The following is a 17,084-nucleotide window of genomic DNA, read 5'->3' on the forward strand; positions in this document are numbered from 1 at the left end:
TTAGAGATGCACCAAATGGAAGCAGATTCACATATGTTAGTTTCCAGTGTGTTTGAATCCTCTTTTTTTATAATTATATTGCTGTATCTGAAGCACAAGAACATGTGCTAGCTTGCATAGCTTAGCAAGTCGCAATTCGGTTGCTCTCCTACCTGAATATTTGGCGATCTGCAAAGACTGCATTGTGTTTTGTGATCAAGCTCATTATTTGGTCTGAGTATGTCCAGAAAAATGGCAGCAATATATATTTTTACTTGTGGTTGCATTTCCCCCTATTGAATGAACTAACACCACTTCATTTGTATTTTAGTTTGCTGTTGAAAGTAAGATGAAAGAAGATGAATTGCTGTTCATCTAGTACTTTAGTGATTGAACTTTAAATCTGTTGCTATACATAATTAACTCTTCTTCTTCACTCCAAATTTCCTTTTGATATTTCTCCTCTTCCCTTTTCCTACTATAGGTGTGACTTGTTGGAGTATATGTCACAGCTTCAAAAAGCTTACTTTGTGGCTGTTCTTTGTGCCTGTTCTTTATGCATGAACCTCAATCTTGTGGGCAGAGCTCCCTTCACACCAACTGAGGCCTCGAAGTGGCCAATTGTGACCCTGGACTTTGTTGAATCCTGTGTGCTCTGGCACTTTGACTCAAGGAACTCCAATCAGAATGGCCAATAGCTTCTGTGGAGGGATTTCTGTCCTTGGTAATGGACAGAAATCTTGTCTTTCACCTCCTTGGAGCATTAAATGACTGTGAGGCAGCTCGCATTTATGGGAATGGATTTCCTGCCAGCTTCTCTGGTGGCAGGGTGAGAAACTCGGCACTGGAAAAATTCTTCCCTGTGCATTTGATATTAGTTGATCATGGAGGACATCAAAGCTGAGCCAAGGTTTCCATGTGCACATTTTTACAACTTGGAGACCTGACCAGACCTGACCTACCGTGGGCAGCACGGTAGCATTGTGGATAGCACAATTGCTTCACAGCTCCAGGGTCCCAGCTTCGATTCCAGCTTGGGTCACTGTCTGTGCGGAGTCTGCATATCCTCCCCGTGTGTGCGTGGGTTTCCTCCGGGTGCTCCGGTTTCCTCCCACAGTCCAAAGGTTAGGTGGATTGGTCATGATAAATTGCCCTTAGTGTCCAAAATTGCCCTTAGTGTTGGGTGGGGTTACTGGGTTATGGGGATAGGGTGATGGAGATAGGGTGGAGGTGTTGACCTTGGGTAGGGTGCTCTTTCCAAGAGCCGGTGCCGACTCGATAGGACGAATGCACTGTACTGTAAATCCTTCTGCACTGTAAATTCTTTCTGGAGGCTAAGGGCAATTTAGCATAGCCAAATCAGATGTGGAAGTCCTAACTGTTTCTCTTCACTCCCTGTATTTCAATAATGCTCTGAAGTTAATTCTTAAGCTGTTTTTGTCACATCAGTTGAGATGAAATAATAATTCATCTTCTCTTCTGCGTGGCCAGTAGTACAACATGTGATGCAATGACCCACCAAGCCATTGGGTGTATGTTTGACTTTGAGTGATAACATAAAATGGGCAACATCGATTCAGCTGTTCATTACACATCCACCCAAATTGTTATGAGCATTGGCATGCATAATACATGGCAGAATCAATATCGCTGTTTTACACCACCCAAAGTCAAAATTTAGCACTTTTGGGTGTTAAATTAACAATTGAATGCTCAGCACGGTGTTTCTACCTGATGTTGTAAAAACTAAAGTTCAGCGTGCATTAGTTAGTAATCATAGAGTAGAATCTGAAATGAATGTGACTTGCTTGCTCTTACATCTCAATATTGTGAGCCAGTTATATTCATAAATTTTAGAACTTTTACTTCTGAGATTTCCAGCTTCTATTGCACGATACAGCTCTTAAAAATACTTCTAATATCTATTTTTCTTTGATTTGCTGCGTACACATTTTCTATCTTGTGTATTCTTTCCTCTAACCCACTTTGTAAACTGTTTGTAATCTACTTTGTAAACTACTGCCCTATAAATCTGCCACATTCCATCAACCAAATTGTATCTGAAAGCATTCTCAGCTCCAGGTCTTTAGGCAGTGTCTTTCATAGAATCATAGAAGTTACAGTGCAGAAGAAGGCCATTCGGCCCATCGAGTCTGCACTGGCCCTTGAAAAGAGCACCCTACTCAAACCCATGCCTCCACCCTATCCCCGTAACCCATTAACCCCACTTAACCTTTCTGGAGGCTAAGGGCAATTTAGCATAGCCAATCCACCTAACTTGCACATCTTTGGACTTTGGGAGGAAACCGGAGTACCCGGAGGAAACCCACACAGAAACGGGGAGAATATGCAGACTCCACACAGATAGTGACCCAAATTGGGAATCAAACCTGGCATCCTGGAGCTGTGAAGCCACTGTGCTAATCACTGTGCTACCATGTGTTGCTTCTGTGCTGTCTTTCTTGAACAGACCATAATGACAGTGTATAGGATTGCCTCTCTGGTTGTTAAGTTGATGAGTTTCTTTTCATTTCTCTTCATTCTACTCTGAGGATGTGTGTTGGCTCTATTAAAAATTTTTTTTAGAGTACCCAATTCATTTTTTCCAATTAAGGGCAATTTTAGCGTGGCCAATCCGCCTAGCCTGCACATCTTTTGGGTTGTGGGGGCGAAACCCACACAAACACGGGGAGAATGTGCAAACTTCACATGGACAGTGACCCAGAGCCGGGACTGAACTTGGGACCTCGGTGCCATGAGGCTGCAGGGCCACCGTGCCACCGCCACCGTGCTGCCCCGTGTGTTGGCTCCATTAAGTGCTTCCTTTACATCAAGGAATTGCTATATAATAAGGTTTGATGATCTTTAAGAGTCGAATTTTTATGATGACAATCGCTATCCTGAGAATCGGCACCTAATGGCAGCTGTCGACTCTTGAACTCCCACAGCCATTCCACGCTCACTTGAGCGTTGATTTGCAGTGTAGAAGAATTCCAGTTGCCCTTGAAAGGAAATCCTGCTGGCGAGACCTGTCAGCCAATCAGATTGGCCAGCAACTCTTCAACTCGGCCAAGCACAGTGATGCAGTGGTCAGAAGCGGCACTGCAGCGCTCTGCTTGGGTGAAAGTGCCAGTACCCACCTGAGAACCTGTCCACCCAAGTGTGAATTTGTGCCTGGGTTTGGGGCGGAACCCCACCCAGGGCCGGCCCAAGGTACCGGCAACTGGGGCAGTCGCCCGGGGCGCCATGTGCTAGAGGCGCCAGAGACTCGGGTCCCGCGCATGCGCAGTTGGGCCGGTGCCAACAAGCGCATGCGCGGTGGCCGCCCTCCCCCATGGCGGCTCCCTCCGCCCCCCCCCCCCTCCGGCCGCCCGCCCTCCCCCTCTGGCCGCCACCCCGCCTCGGCCCCCGCCTCGCCCCTCGGCCCCCCCCCCCCCCCCGAAGGGCGCTGAAGTTCAGCTTGCCCGGGGCGCCAGCAACCCTAGGGCCGGCGCTGACCCCACCCATTCAGTTTTATGCTCCCCCCACCCCTTCCCCCATGTCAGAACCAACCTTGGTGTGTGGGGTGGGGGAGGGGAAACACCGTTAAATTCTGCCGTAAATAGTTAATGAACATTTAAAAATATATACTATGATACTCCCAAATTAATATCAACATTGTAAACAACTGTTAAGTGGATATGTTTAATAAATACTTAAAATAAGTCACAATCCTTGGCCAGACCCCGGGGAAAGGGGGGACCAGTGGGGGGATCCAGTTAGAGCTCAATAACATTTTGTTTAAAGGGCAGCATGATGGCGCAGTGGGTTAGCACTGCGGCCTCATGGTGCCGAGGTCTCGGGTTCGATCCCGGCTCTAGGTCACTGTTCATGTGGAGTTTGCACATTCTCCCTGTGTTTGCATGGGTTTTGCTCCCACAACCTAAAACATGTGCAGGGTAGGTGGATTGGCCATGCTAAATTGCCTCTTAATTGGAAAAAAATGAATTGGGTATTCTAAATTTTTGGGGAAAAAACCCATTTTGTTTAAAGTAGATAAAGGTTGAGATTCATGACACGGCTTTTGGAATAAAGCAACACGATTCCATAAATTTTGAACAAACCGAAACAAACTTTACTATACTAGTTCGGAAAGATAAAATAAATTATAACATTCAGGGTAAGTGTAAGGTACATGTGAATTAATGGACGAATTGTGGTCAAAAACACAATACTGCAGAGTAAATGATGGATCAACCAAGATAGTCCACGGAATTTTCAACAACCCACCCTGACATCAGCAAACACCAAGTCAAACAATCTTGTTGAAACTTGTCTTTCTCACAAAGGTTTCCAATCTCCATATTTTGAAGATTCTGCTTAGAATTCTCTCCAAAAGCCGCCCCACTCACACGACTTTAACAATGGCCCACCTCACGGGGTCTCGCCTTCCAAGAGCCCTCCTCCCTGGATTTCTGAGTACACTCATAAACTAGTTTATACACACGCACTTTCAGATCTACAGCCATGCCGAGCAGAACACCACTGCTCTAAAGGGATGTCTTTTCCCCAAAGGTCCTCTTTACTTAAAGTCTGCTCCCTGCAGCTCTTTCTTGAGCTTAAGTGGGACCTGTTTCTCTCCCTGTGTCTGTGGCACTGCTGGTTGACTCCTCTGAAACTGACTGCCTCAAGAAGTGTTCTTCACTGACCCTTGAACTGATCTGAGGACCCAGGAAAACATTCCCAGAGGGTCCCATCCTTGTTATTAGCCATAAACCAATGCAACAGGCATCGTAACATCCTGTACCTTGAATGCTACAATTAGACAAAGTCAATGGACTTCATGACAAATATTAGCAACTAAAGTGAAAGAAAAGAAATACATATGAAAATATAAAGCTAAATAATTCAGAAGCAAAGTGTTGAAGTATATTGCTGTTGGGTAGAAGTGTCTCAGCACAACAGCATAAAACGATATTGTAGTTACCAGCACTATCCTAGCTTATTGATAGCCCACTATTCTAACACATCCACACATTTGGAAGGCCATTTTTTGTTTTGATAGGTACCAGTGATCCAGCATTACTGCAATCCCGGAGTCTACGGTGTCTTAAATGTTAGATTGTCTTCATAGTCGTGACTAGTGCTGCAATTTATGTAGTTATGATGGAAGATGCTGCTGCCTGCTGTTTTACTTGCAAATAGCAGTCCTCAATATTAATCATGCAGCACTGAAGCCGGGTAATGTCCTTTACCTAAATGACTGTATAATTAAAATATCTGCTTGAGGGGAAACCAAAAAAGGCATATATTGTCCTAAAATCCATTTTGTATAACAGAGTTCCTGTTATAGGTATGTGCAAATATTCTTCAATTATCTTGACCAACAGTCATCTGAAAACATTTTACATAATGTTTACTTGCTTTAATCTGAATAAAACTTTCCACATCACCTGAAACTCATAGAATTTTATTAGGTTTGCTGTTCCCAACATTCTTTAGGCCAAAGTGGTTTTCGGTATAAAACACTATGGGGCTGACATTCTTTTGTGCCCCTAAGCAGGCACAATTGCAATAAAAATTAACACCCAAGGACCATAGTAAATTTTCCCACCGATTTCATCAGAATGAATGAGGCAAGTTGCAGGTGCCAAGAGGGTAAGAATTATTTGGTCCACTTTTGGACCAAGGCTGTAATGAGGTCTGGAACTGAGTGGTCCTGGCGGAGCAGAAACAGGGCATCAGTGAATGTTCTTCACAGCACTGTCAATAACACCTTTAGATTACTTTGCTGATGATTGGGAATGGACTAATGGCGTGGTAAAGGTCTAGCTTAAATTTGTTCTGCTTTTAGTGGACAGAATAAATCTGGGCAATGTTTCACTTTGTCTGGTAGATGCCAGTGTTGTGGCTGCACTGGAACAGCTTGGTTTGAGGCACAGTTAGTTCTGTTGCGCACGTTTTCAACACCTCAGCTGGGATGTTGTTGGCGCGTAGCCTTTGCAATATCCAATATAAGAGGGTTCGGTAGCATTTGTGTTTATATTACTGGTGTAGTAACCTAGCAGCCTGGATAAATGATCCAGAGACATGAGTTCAGATTTCACCATAGCAGCTTGGGAGCTTAAATTCAGTGAATTAAGTAAATATGGAAAAAAAGATACCATCAGTAATGATGAATGTGAAATCATGAGATTGTCATTAAAACCCATCTAATTCACTTTAATGTTGTTAATGCCTCTTAGTTACTCTGAAATGGACTTGCAAGGGTCTTGAATGTATTTAACTGTTACAAAAATTTCTAATAAGAATAAAATTTAATGGACCACTCTGCAATGACTTAGACACTGGACAGGATAAAGGTGCAGTCTGCCCAGTTGACTCTGCAAAGGCCTCATTACCATCTGGGACTTGTGCCAAAATTTGGAGAGCTATCCCACAGATTAGTCAAGCAAACAACTTGCAAGGGCCTTTCCAAGTCACACACCACCTTGATTTGGAACTATATCATCATTGTTTGATCAAAATTCTGAAAGCCCCTACTTAAAACACTGTCCGTGTACCTATACCACCAGAACCGCAGCAGTTCAAGAAGGCAGCTCACCACTACCTATTCTAGGACAGTTGGGGATGGGCAATAACTGCTGTGTTTTCCATATCCCATGAACAAATAAAAACTAAATCTAAGTTGTCGAGTCTTAGAAATTTCAGGTAATGTTGAGGGCCAGAGAAAAGTCTAGGATGGAGACTGTGGAATGGGCTGATTTGTGTGGAAGCAAGCAGAACACCACTGCTGGAACATTTGTTTGGCCTTTTTAAGTGACGCCTAGTGATTCCTTTTTAAAAATAAATTTAGCACCAGGAACTTCAGGAGGCGGAGGAAGCCCCAGTGGAGGAACTTAAGGGCAAATGGGAGGAGGAGCTAGGCGGGGAGCTAGATGCGGGCCTGTGGGCAGATGCCATAAACATGGTCAATTCCTCCTCATCGTGTCAGACTTCGCTTAATTCAGTTTAAGGTGGTCCACCGGGCACACATGACGGCAACCAGGATGAACAAGCTCTTTGGGGTTGAAGATAAATGTGCGAGGTGTGTGGGAAGCCCTGCAGATCATGTCCATATGTTCTGGGCATGCCCAGCTCTTAAGGGATTCTGGCAGGGTTTTGCTAAGGCAATGTCCAAGATCTTAGACACGCGGGTGATGCCAAGTCCAGAGATAGCGATCTTTGGTGTGTCAGACGATCCGGGAGTTCAGGAAGCGAAAGAGGCCGACGTACTGGCCTTTGCCTCCCTGGTAGCCTGGAGATGGATCCTTTTAATGTGGAGGGACTCAAAGCCCCCGAGTGTAGAGACCTGGGTTAGCGACATGACTGGGTTTCTCAGTCTCGAGAAAATAAAGTTTGCCTTGAGAGGGTCCATGGCGGGGTTCTCTCGGAGGTGGCAGCCGTTCCTCGACTTTCTAGGAGAGCAGTAATGTTCAGCAGCAGCAGCGTCCCAGGGAGAGGGGGGGGGGGGGGGGATTCATTACGTTGTATTGCTCTTTTCTTTTGTATATATGGTTAACTTTTATTTTATTTTGTTATGTTAATGGTTGCACACAGTTATGCAAAAATTATGTTTTTGACAAAAAGTTTGAATAAAAATAATTAATAAATAAATAAATACATTTAGAGTACCCGATTTTTTTTTCCAATTAAGGGGCAATTTAGCGTGGCCAATCCACCTACCCTGCACATATTTGGGTTATGGGGGTGAGACCCATGCAGACATGGGGAGAACGTGCAATCGCCACACGGGCAGTGACCCAGGGCTGGGATCGAACCTGGGTCCTCGGTGCCGTGAGGCAGCAGAGCTCACCACTGCGCCACCGCGCCGTGATTCCTTTTGGGGACAGTTGCTTAGGCTGCTGTGGACCTGGAAGATTGGGGTTTGAGTTGGTCAAGATTGATGTCTGAAATTTCATAGAATTTACAGTGTAGAAGGAGGCCATTGGCCCATCGAGTCTGCACTGACTCTTGGAAAGAGCACCCTACCCAAGCCCACACCTCCATCCTATCCCATAACCCAGTAATCCCAACTAACACTAAGGGCAATTTTGGACACTAAGGGACATTTTAGTATGGCCAATCCACCTAATCTGCACATCTTTGGACTGCGGGAGGAAACCGGAGCACCCGGAGGAAACCCACGCATACACGGGGAGAATGTGCAGACTCTGCACAGACAGTGACCCAAGCCGGGAATCGAACCTGGGACCCTGGAGCTGTGAAGCAATTGTGCTAACCAATATGCTACCATGCTGCCCCCCTTGTGCTACCGTGCAATGGAGTCTCATTTCATAATAGCGTGAGGCATTCACTCGTGTTACCTTGGGGCCTGACCAACTTAGCAGTGGCCTGAAATCCCATGAAGATCAGCTGTGTCCGGCGGCATGGCAGCACAGTGGTTAGCCCTGTTGCTTCACAGCTCCAGAGTCCCGGCTCGGCTCACTGTCTGTTCGGAGTCTGCACGTTCTCCCGGTGTCTGCGTGGGTTTCCTCCGGTTGCTCTGGTTTCCTCCCACGTCCCGAAAGATGTGCTGTTAGGTGAATTGGACATCCTGAATTTTCCCTCTGTGTACCCGAACAGGTGCCGGAGTGTGGAGACTAGGGGATTTTCACAGTAATTTCATTTATGTGAGTCTACTTGTGACACTAATAAAGATTATTATTATTAGCAGAGACCATTTTCAAATGTATGGGGAAGAGTTTTAAATCTGAAGGGTTTACTCAGAATTTAGTGTAAATGTTCCTTGTTCTTTATTTTTTACAAAAATCCGTTTTAAGGAGGACATATTTGTTGCAGACATTTTAGTTCAACATCCTTCTATTTGTTTCTGTTAATCTCTGTTGAGTTTAATTTTTATTGAAACATTTGAGTGCTGATGAAATCGTTGGGGAGGCTAGGAGACGATACTTAGCCCAACAGTGTGAAGGAGCTGAATTAACATGCACAGTTAAAATGCCAAGATCCAAGAAGCAGACTGGGTTAATAACAGTAAATCAATGTTAATTTAGTTCCCTCACACTGCCAAGTTCACTAACTCCTCCCTATCAGTGCCCACAGCACTTCTTGAAGTAGTTCTACAACATTGCCATAGGCTCTCAGTATCTTGGAATCAGCCTCTACTCGTACTGTGGGTGGATTTCAACGTATTAGAATAACACCATTAAAAACTGCTTTCGCGCTGCAGGTTGGAATTTTATTTCTCCTTACCTTTACTTTGTCATGGTTGAAGATGGTCCTGAATGGCCAGTGAAGGAGAAATTGCACTGATGGCCCACTCTGGACAGGCTGGCCAATAGTTAGGCCACAGTAAAAGATGGCAGCCTTTCTGCCAATGCTTATGTTGTCAAATTCTTTCGATAGTTCTTGGTGCCTATGGAGGCAACTTTGTCCATATTTACTGTCCTACCATTGAATAATAATCTTTATTATTGTCACCAGTAGCCTTACATTAGCATTGCAATGAAATTACTGTGAACATCCCTTAGTTGCTACACTCCGGTGCCTGTTCGGGTACACTGAGGGAGAATTCAGAATGTCCAAATTACCTAACAGCATGTCTTTCGGGACTTGTGGGAGGAAACCGGAGCACCTGGAGGAAACCCAAATAGACACTGGGGGAACGTGCAAACTCTGCACAGACAGTGACCCAAGCCAGGAATCGAACCTGGGACCCTAGCGCTGTGAAGCAACAGTGCTAAGAATGGGGCATACATTGTTTTTTAAAAGCTGGTTAAAGTATCTTCATTCTCAGGAAGGCATCAACTTCTTCTGTGGGACATAGTGTCAGACAATACCTTGCACAAGCTCCCATTATTCATTTGTTCACCTTAATGCTGAGTGCAGCAAAACTATTCCACACAGCAACGTCACACATACCCAATGTCCCTAGTGTGCATTGCAGCAGGAGCTGCTGGCTCACAATTAGAAGCACTGATCTTTCTTCCTGAACCAGGGTGTTGCAACCAACGTATGAACTGAAGATCAACCTGGAAACATTACTGGTCCATATGGCAGAGGTGTAATCAGGTTTGCCCATCACAGCCCATCAACTAGTGTCTAGGCCCATCCAGATTTGAGCCTGAGTGACCACTAAGTTTCCACAAATTTATTAGAAGGTTGTTTTCAGTATCAATTGGACAGGGGTGCAGTCGGAACAAAGCTGGATGGATGTAGTTGCAGAAATAAGTGCAGTCAATTTTGATGACCAGCTCCTTCATTCTTTTGATTTAAAGCCTGTTAACTTTGTGACAGTAGTCATAGGGTTGCTGTGATCGAGGAACTGTCAGCAATAATAAAAATTGCCGGATGGTCATTCTTATAATCCGCACGAGACCTACGGTGTCGGACCAATTAGTCTCCCCATGAGTCTTGCTGAGTATGGGTTTCCCTGTTGAAGGGTGGGGGCCCCATCAGTGGAGCCATGAGTACTATGTATAAAAGCTCAGTCCGAGTGGGCACTGAGTAGAGAAGTCCTGACTGGGACCTGCGTACAACGTGTAAATAGTTTCTTGTTCAATAAACAAACAATTTGTTTTAGTCTCTTTTAGTGGACACAATAGTCATCCATCCATATGTTGGGTGCCATTGATGATTTTAGTACATTAGAAGCACATGGAGTAGGGCAGTCCTACAACGTAGGATGAGATAGCTCACCAAAATAACACGGTAAAATGAGCTAGTGTGATAACAATGGATGCTTGGCAGCAAGTGGCCACCAGCTAACTTATTCCCACCCAGCCCTGCTAGCAACTGTAGTTTTTAATACTAAAGCAACGTAGAATTGGAGGATTCCAACAGTCAGAGCATAATCCATCTAACATAAATTGGGACACACACAAATTTTTATTCCCAATGACACCCCTGCTCATATAGCTCAACTATCCACTTGATATATTTATCAATTAGGAGAGGACACTTATGAATCTTAGAACAAAGAATAAGAGGCCCTTCGGCCCTCCAGGCCTGTACCGGTCATGATACCACCATGATACTTGGCCAAAACCCTCAGCACTCCTTAGTGCCATATCCCTCTATACCCATCCTATCCAAGTATTTGTTGAGATGCCTTTTGAACGCTGTTAATGTATCTGCTTCCACAACCTCCCTTGGCAGCGCATTCCAGGCAGTCACCATCCTTTGTGTAAAAAAAAAAACTTGCCTTACACATCTCCTCTAAACTTTGCCCCACGGACCTTAAACCTATGCCCCTTTGTGACTGACCCCTCCACACTGGTAAAGAGTGCCTGCCCATCCACTCTATCCATTCCCCTCATATCTTGTAGACCGCTGTCGCCCCTCAACTTCCGTCAAGTGAACTTTCAAGTATTTTTGGAGATATCCATTTGGCATTATCTTCTCTCCATCTGACAGATGATGAAGAGATCGAGCCTTACTCCAAATGACAAACAGCCTAGGCTGACAGTATTTGGGTAGTAGTGTTTAGTGCTAGTGCTTAAGTTGGATGCTTAAGATTCCATTCATTATCTGAAGAGGGACAGGCTGATTTCCCAACATCCACTCCTATCAGGCCTTCCTCAACACCAAAAAACAGAAGAAGAGAATTAAAAATACATTAATTAAAAATACATTTGTCTTTGGAAAATTGTTTTGTCTGATGAGCATTCTTTGGGGACACAGGGGGACACCAAGTTGGATCCTAGGCCGATGCTGAATTTACTCTAGTTTAGCCAAGTGACAATGGAGTTGATGCAGGATCCCTAGAGTATGTATTGATCTAACGCCCCTATATTAAGGAGTATAAAAATCAACTAGATTTCCAATTGCACGTGGGTAAATGTTGGTCCTTGGTGTAAACTCCACAAAACCGTGGCAGATCTCTGATGGAAATTGCACAAGAAGTTGCTGAATACTGTTTCTGAAATGTCTGAACGAAATTGCATAAATCATTCCTGATAAAGTCTTCACTATTTCACACAAAATTGGCATTGTGTTCATTATATGCTGTTAAGTGTTATTTAGCAATATAAAATTAGAACAAATACGTTAAACATCTGAAATGAGCATGTATGCTTGCAGTGAAATTTTGGTTCAACAGGCTGCTTCCTTTGGCTTTTGCAGAGAGGAAGTATGTCAGTTATTGACCACATATGTGGCACTGAGTACAAGCACACAATTGTTTTGAATAATTTTGCAACTGACAATGACTTGTGGGAAAGCCATCTTATGCACTTGTTTTAAAAAAATTTTTTTTAGACTACCCAATTAATTTTTTTTACAATTCAGGGACAATTTAGCATGGCCAATCCACCTAATCTGTACATCTTTGGGTTGTGGGGGTGAAACCCACACAGAGAGTGACCCGGGGCTGGGATCGAACCCGGGTCCTCAGCGCCATAGGCAGTAGTACTAACCACTGAGCCACCATGCCGCCCACATGCACTTTTGAATAAATGTCTTATCCTACTTAAAATAATTTAATGTGGTATTGATTATAAACTGCAACACTGATTTTTGTAGATCAAAGGGATATTAATGATCACTTGCCAGACACAAATTAAAATACTGCCGTTTATAACCAGTAATATTAATGATGCGGTCTGAGGACTGCGATCATTAATATAGCAACTTCTAATGAAGACTTTAAATGTACAATTATTTACATTATTTATTGTTTCTTATAGTTTAAAGATACTAGGATGGAATACATGCCATTCCAAACTGTTATCCTGGACCATTACATACTAAGATGTTTAACCCTGACTGATTAATATTTTTAAACTTTAACTTTTCCAGTATTAAATTGGAAAAGTAGATGAAATGCAACATGTAATTACTTAAAACAATGGTGGCGCAGTGGTTAGCACTGCTGCCTCACAGTGCTAGGGACCCAGGTTCGGTCCCAGCCCTGGGTCACTGTCTGTGTAGAGTTTGCATATTCTCCCTGTGTCTGCGTGGGTCTCATCCCCACAACCCAAAGATGTGCAGGATAGGTGGATTGGCCACGCTAAATTGCTCCTTAATTGGGAAAAAAAGAATTGGGTACTCTAAATTTATTTTAAAAAACACTTGTCCAAATACATATGGATTTTATCACAATTAAAATCATACATCTATTATTTATGTAAAAAAGGTGTTTAATATAGATTTATATATTAATAATGTTTTTTTTAATTAAAGAATAAAATTGTGGAGAAGGGACACACCAATCAAAAAGACGTCATGCTGTCTGCAACCCCCCTGTACGGTAACCTTCACAGCTGGATGAGTACGGATAGGGTCCGCATGTGTGGAATTAATGAAGATGGGTAAGACCACTTACGTTTTTGCATGGTACTAAGTAAAACTACTTTTTGTCTTGGAATTTGCCATTGTACTGATGGTAAATCTGTCCACAGTCGTCGTCATTACTCTGTAAAACTGACAGCATATTCTGATGTTCTACATGAACAGTTAAACACAGGTATCCAAATATTGCTGTCAGTGTTTCCATATTTCTCCACAGGGTGTGCTGTTGATGTTCTCACGGAAAGAAACCAACTAGAAATCACTGATTTGACATGAACCTCCAGTTTTTACACTGTTAAAAAGCATTTTAAAATGTTGCACATTGTTGAATAAGATGTATCCTGTTTTTTTTATAGCATCCTAATTCATAATTCCAGTTGCGCAATCTCTCTGGCCCTGAAAAACTAATACTATTTGTGGAAAGTCAGATTTCTCCATTTCTTGCCAAAAATTCCATAGTTTCTTTTCTTATATGTTTGAGATTTCAGCTTCTACCTTAACCCCATTTGTATGGAACAGGAGTAGGCTATTCAGCCCATCAAGCCTGTTTCACCATTCAATTAGATCATGACTGGTCATCTACATCAACACCACTTTCCCATGCCATCTCCATATCTGTAAAAGCCTATCGAATCTGCTTCATCATTCAATGAGATCATGACTAATCTGATGTGATAATCCTCAACTCCAGTTTTTCACCTTATCCTATCGCCCTTGATTCGCTTACTGATTAAAAATCTGTCTATCTCAACCTTCAACATACTTAACAACCCAGCCTCTTCAGCCCTCTGCGGTAAGGAATTCCACATACTACCCTCTGAGAGAAGAAATACTTTCTCATCGCTGTCTTAAATGGGCGACCCTTTACTCTGAGATTATGCCCTCTGTTCCTGGACTCTCCCACAAGGATAAATGACCTTCTCTGTGCTGCCTCCAATGTCAGTGTGCTTCGTTAAGAGGACCAAAACTGTTTGCAGTATTCCAGGTGTGTGGCCTAACTAGTGCTTTGATTAGCTGTAGCAAGATTCCCCTATTTTTATTCCCTTTGAATTAAAGGACAACATTCCATTTGCCTTCCATATTACCTGCTGAACTTGCATGCTAGCTTTTTGTGATTTATGCACGAGGACACCCAAATCCTTCTAGAACATCGAACAGTACAGCACAGAACAGGCCCTTCAGCCCTCGATGTTGTGCCGAGCAATGATCACCCTACTTAAAACCACGTAACCCGTATACCCGTAATCCAACAATCCCCCCATTAACCTTACACTATGGGCAATTTAGCATGGCCAATCCACCTAACCCGCACATCTTTGGACTGTGGGAGGAAACCGGAGCACCCGGAGGAAACCCACGCACACACGGGGAGGACGTGCAGACTCCACACAGACAGTGACCCAGCCGGGAATCGAACCTGGGATCCTGGAGCTGTGAAGCATTGATGCTAACCACCATGCTACCGTGAGGCCCCTCTGTTCTCCAGTTTTCTGCAATCTTTCTCCATTTAAATAATATTCTGCTCTTTTATTCTTCCTAGTAAAGTGCATAACTTCACATTTTCCTGTATTATATTCCATCTGCCAACTTTTTGCCCACTCATTTAAACTGTCTATATCCCTCTGTGGACTGTGTGTCTTCCTCATCACTTGTTTTGAGTCCCTTTGTTTTTATCCCTTGATGTCATTGGTCTCCAGAAACCCTATCAGTTTCTGTTTTGAACATGCTCAATGACTGACCATCCACAGCCCTCTGAGGTAACAAATTCCAAAGATTCACCACCTTATGAGTGAAGAAATTCCTTTTCTTCTCAGTTTTAAATGGTCTATCCCTTGCCTGAGATTATGTCCCCTGGTTTTAGACTCATTTGTCAGGGGAAATATTTTATCTTCATTTACCTTGCCCCTGCAAGAATTTTGTACATTTCAATGAGGTCACTCTTCATTCTTGAAATTCCTACAAATACAAACCCCCAATCTCTCCTCATAAAACAGCCCTCCATCCCAGAAATGAATATGGTCAGTTTCTGTTGCACTCCCTCCATTGCAAGTATATCTCTCCTTAGATGAGGGGACCAAAACTGTACACAATGGTCGAGTTGAGATCTCAGCAAGGATCTACACAACTGCAGCAAGACTCCTTCACTCTGTATTCAAATTGCGATGAAGGCCAACATACCATTTGCCTTCCTAGCTGCTTGCTGTACCTGCATACTAAATTTTAGTGACTCACAAACCAGGACACCCAGGTCGCTTTGGACATCCAGACTTGCCATACTCTCACTATCGAAGAAACATTCTGCCGCCTTGTCTTTTCTACCAATATCTTCATACCATATCACGCAGACTCATGGATGGGCCAAAGGCCATTACTTTCAACCCTGAAAAGTGCCCAGTCTACCTCAGACTAGCCCAGAAGGGCAAGGTACCTTCCACATTTAAGTAACAGGTGAAGCCAGCTGTTTCACACTGTTGCCATGCAATAGCAACGTGAGTGATATTCACCACTAACAGTATGCCGCTGTCAGGCCAAAAAGGTGCTGTGCCTGTCACGCAAATGAGTAATATGGTATATTAATTTCAGTGCTAGTGTGATGATAGATATGTAGGCCATACATCCCAAAGACTGGCGGATTGCATCAAACAGCAGTCCGAACGGGCAAGGTACAGACCGCACCCAACCAGCCCATGTGTGGAAACTCAAAACACAGTGTTCGACATTAGATGTGATTCCGCAGTTGGACAACATTTTCTGAATAAGAATTATGCTGATAACCAACTAAAGATTGTAAGTCGGGCTTGCAGTGTGGCACATTTCTGTGTGCTGGAAGTTACATAAATTAATACACAGGGCCTGTTCTTTGGAGACGGAAATAGTATGTACCCACATTGTGTCTGTTTAAGATAAACAAACTAAGTGACTGCCATTTGTTGATTCATTCCTCAGAGCAATGCTTTGACCATTCATGGTCAAACTGCCTGATTTAAATTTCAAACAATGCTTGGCAGTTAACTGGCAGTCACCTGTGTTTTATCCATGGCAACGCCTCTACTAATCAGAGTCTACTTGCCAACAAGTTAACACTTAATTCTCATAAAGTATAAATCATTGTTCTCCCCATACGTATCAGTCCTCTTGCAAATTGTCCTAATGAGTGCAAGATGAAAAGCTTCGACATATCTTATTTTAGCAATGTTTGAAACAGTATCCTCAAAAAACTCCTACAAGATCGTCAAACATGATTTCCCTTTCATGCATCCCTGTTAACTCTGCTCAATTTTACCATTCTTTTCTAACTGTCCAGTTATAATAGATTCTAACATTTTAGCTACTACTGATGCCAAACAAACGGGTCTGTTGTTCTCCATTCTCCCTCTTCCTTTTTAAATAGTGAGGTTACATTTGCTACTTCCAGTCTGCAGAAACTTTTCTAGAATCTATAGAATTTTGAAAGATAACGTCTAATGCATCCACTATCTGTCTAACCATTTCCTTCAAAACTCTGGGATGAAGTTGATCTGGTCCAGGAAATTTATCAACCTTCAATTGAGTTAACTTTTCAAGTCCTGGCTCTTTACTAATAGTATTTTAACAGTTTCCTCAGGCGTCCTTTGGTCGCCTAGTACTTCTGGGAGATTTTCTGTATTTTCTTCCGTGAAGACAGATACAAAGAAAGTAACTGTTAGTTTCTCTGCCATTTCACTGTTCTCCACCATAAAGTCTCCTGTTCCCACCTGGGTCCATGTAATCTTTTTCTTTTCACATACTTAAAGAAGCTTTTCCAGTCTGCCTTTATATATTCCTCTCTAGTTTGCATTCATATTCTCTTTCCCCTT

At 43.2% G+C, this 17,084-nt stretch overlaps 1 protein-coding gene across 8 annotated transcripts in view; it reads left to right on the forward strand.

The window, feature by feature from the left end:
- The window catches only part of bcor (BCL6 corepressor), a 381,173-nt gene that overhangs the window by 286,941 nt on the left and 77,148 nt on the right, over positions 1-17,084 (forward strand). For all 8 annotated transcript variants that reach the window (XM_038802129.1, XM_038802122.1, XM_038802121.1 and 5 more), the window contains one exon: positions 13,141-13,268. In XM_038802129.1, coding sequence (XP_038658057.1) covers positions 13,141-13,268 — 128 coding nt within the window. The remainder of the gene's footprint in view (positions 1-13,140; positions 13,269-17,084) is intronic.

Source organism: Scyliorhinus canicula, chromosome 7 (genome assembly GCF_902713615.1).
Source record: "Scyliorhinus canicula chromosome 7, sScyCan1.1, whole genome shotgun sequence".
NCBI classification, from domain to species: Eukaryota; Metazoa; Chordata; class Chondrichthyes; order Carcharhiniformes; family Scyliorhinidae; genus Scyliorhinus; species Scyliorhinus canicula.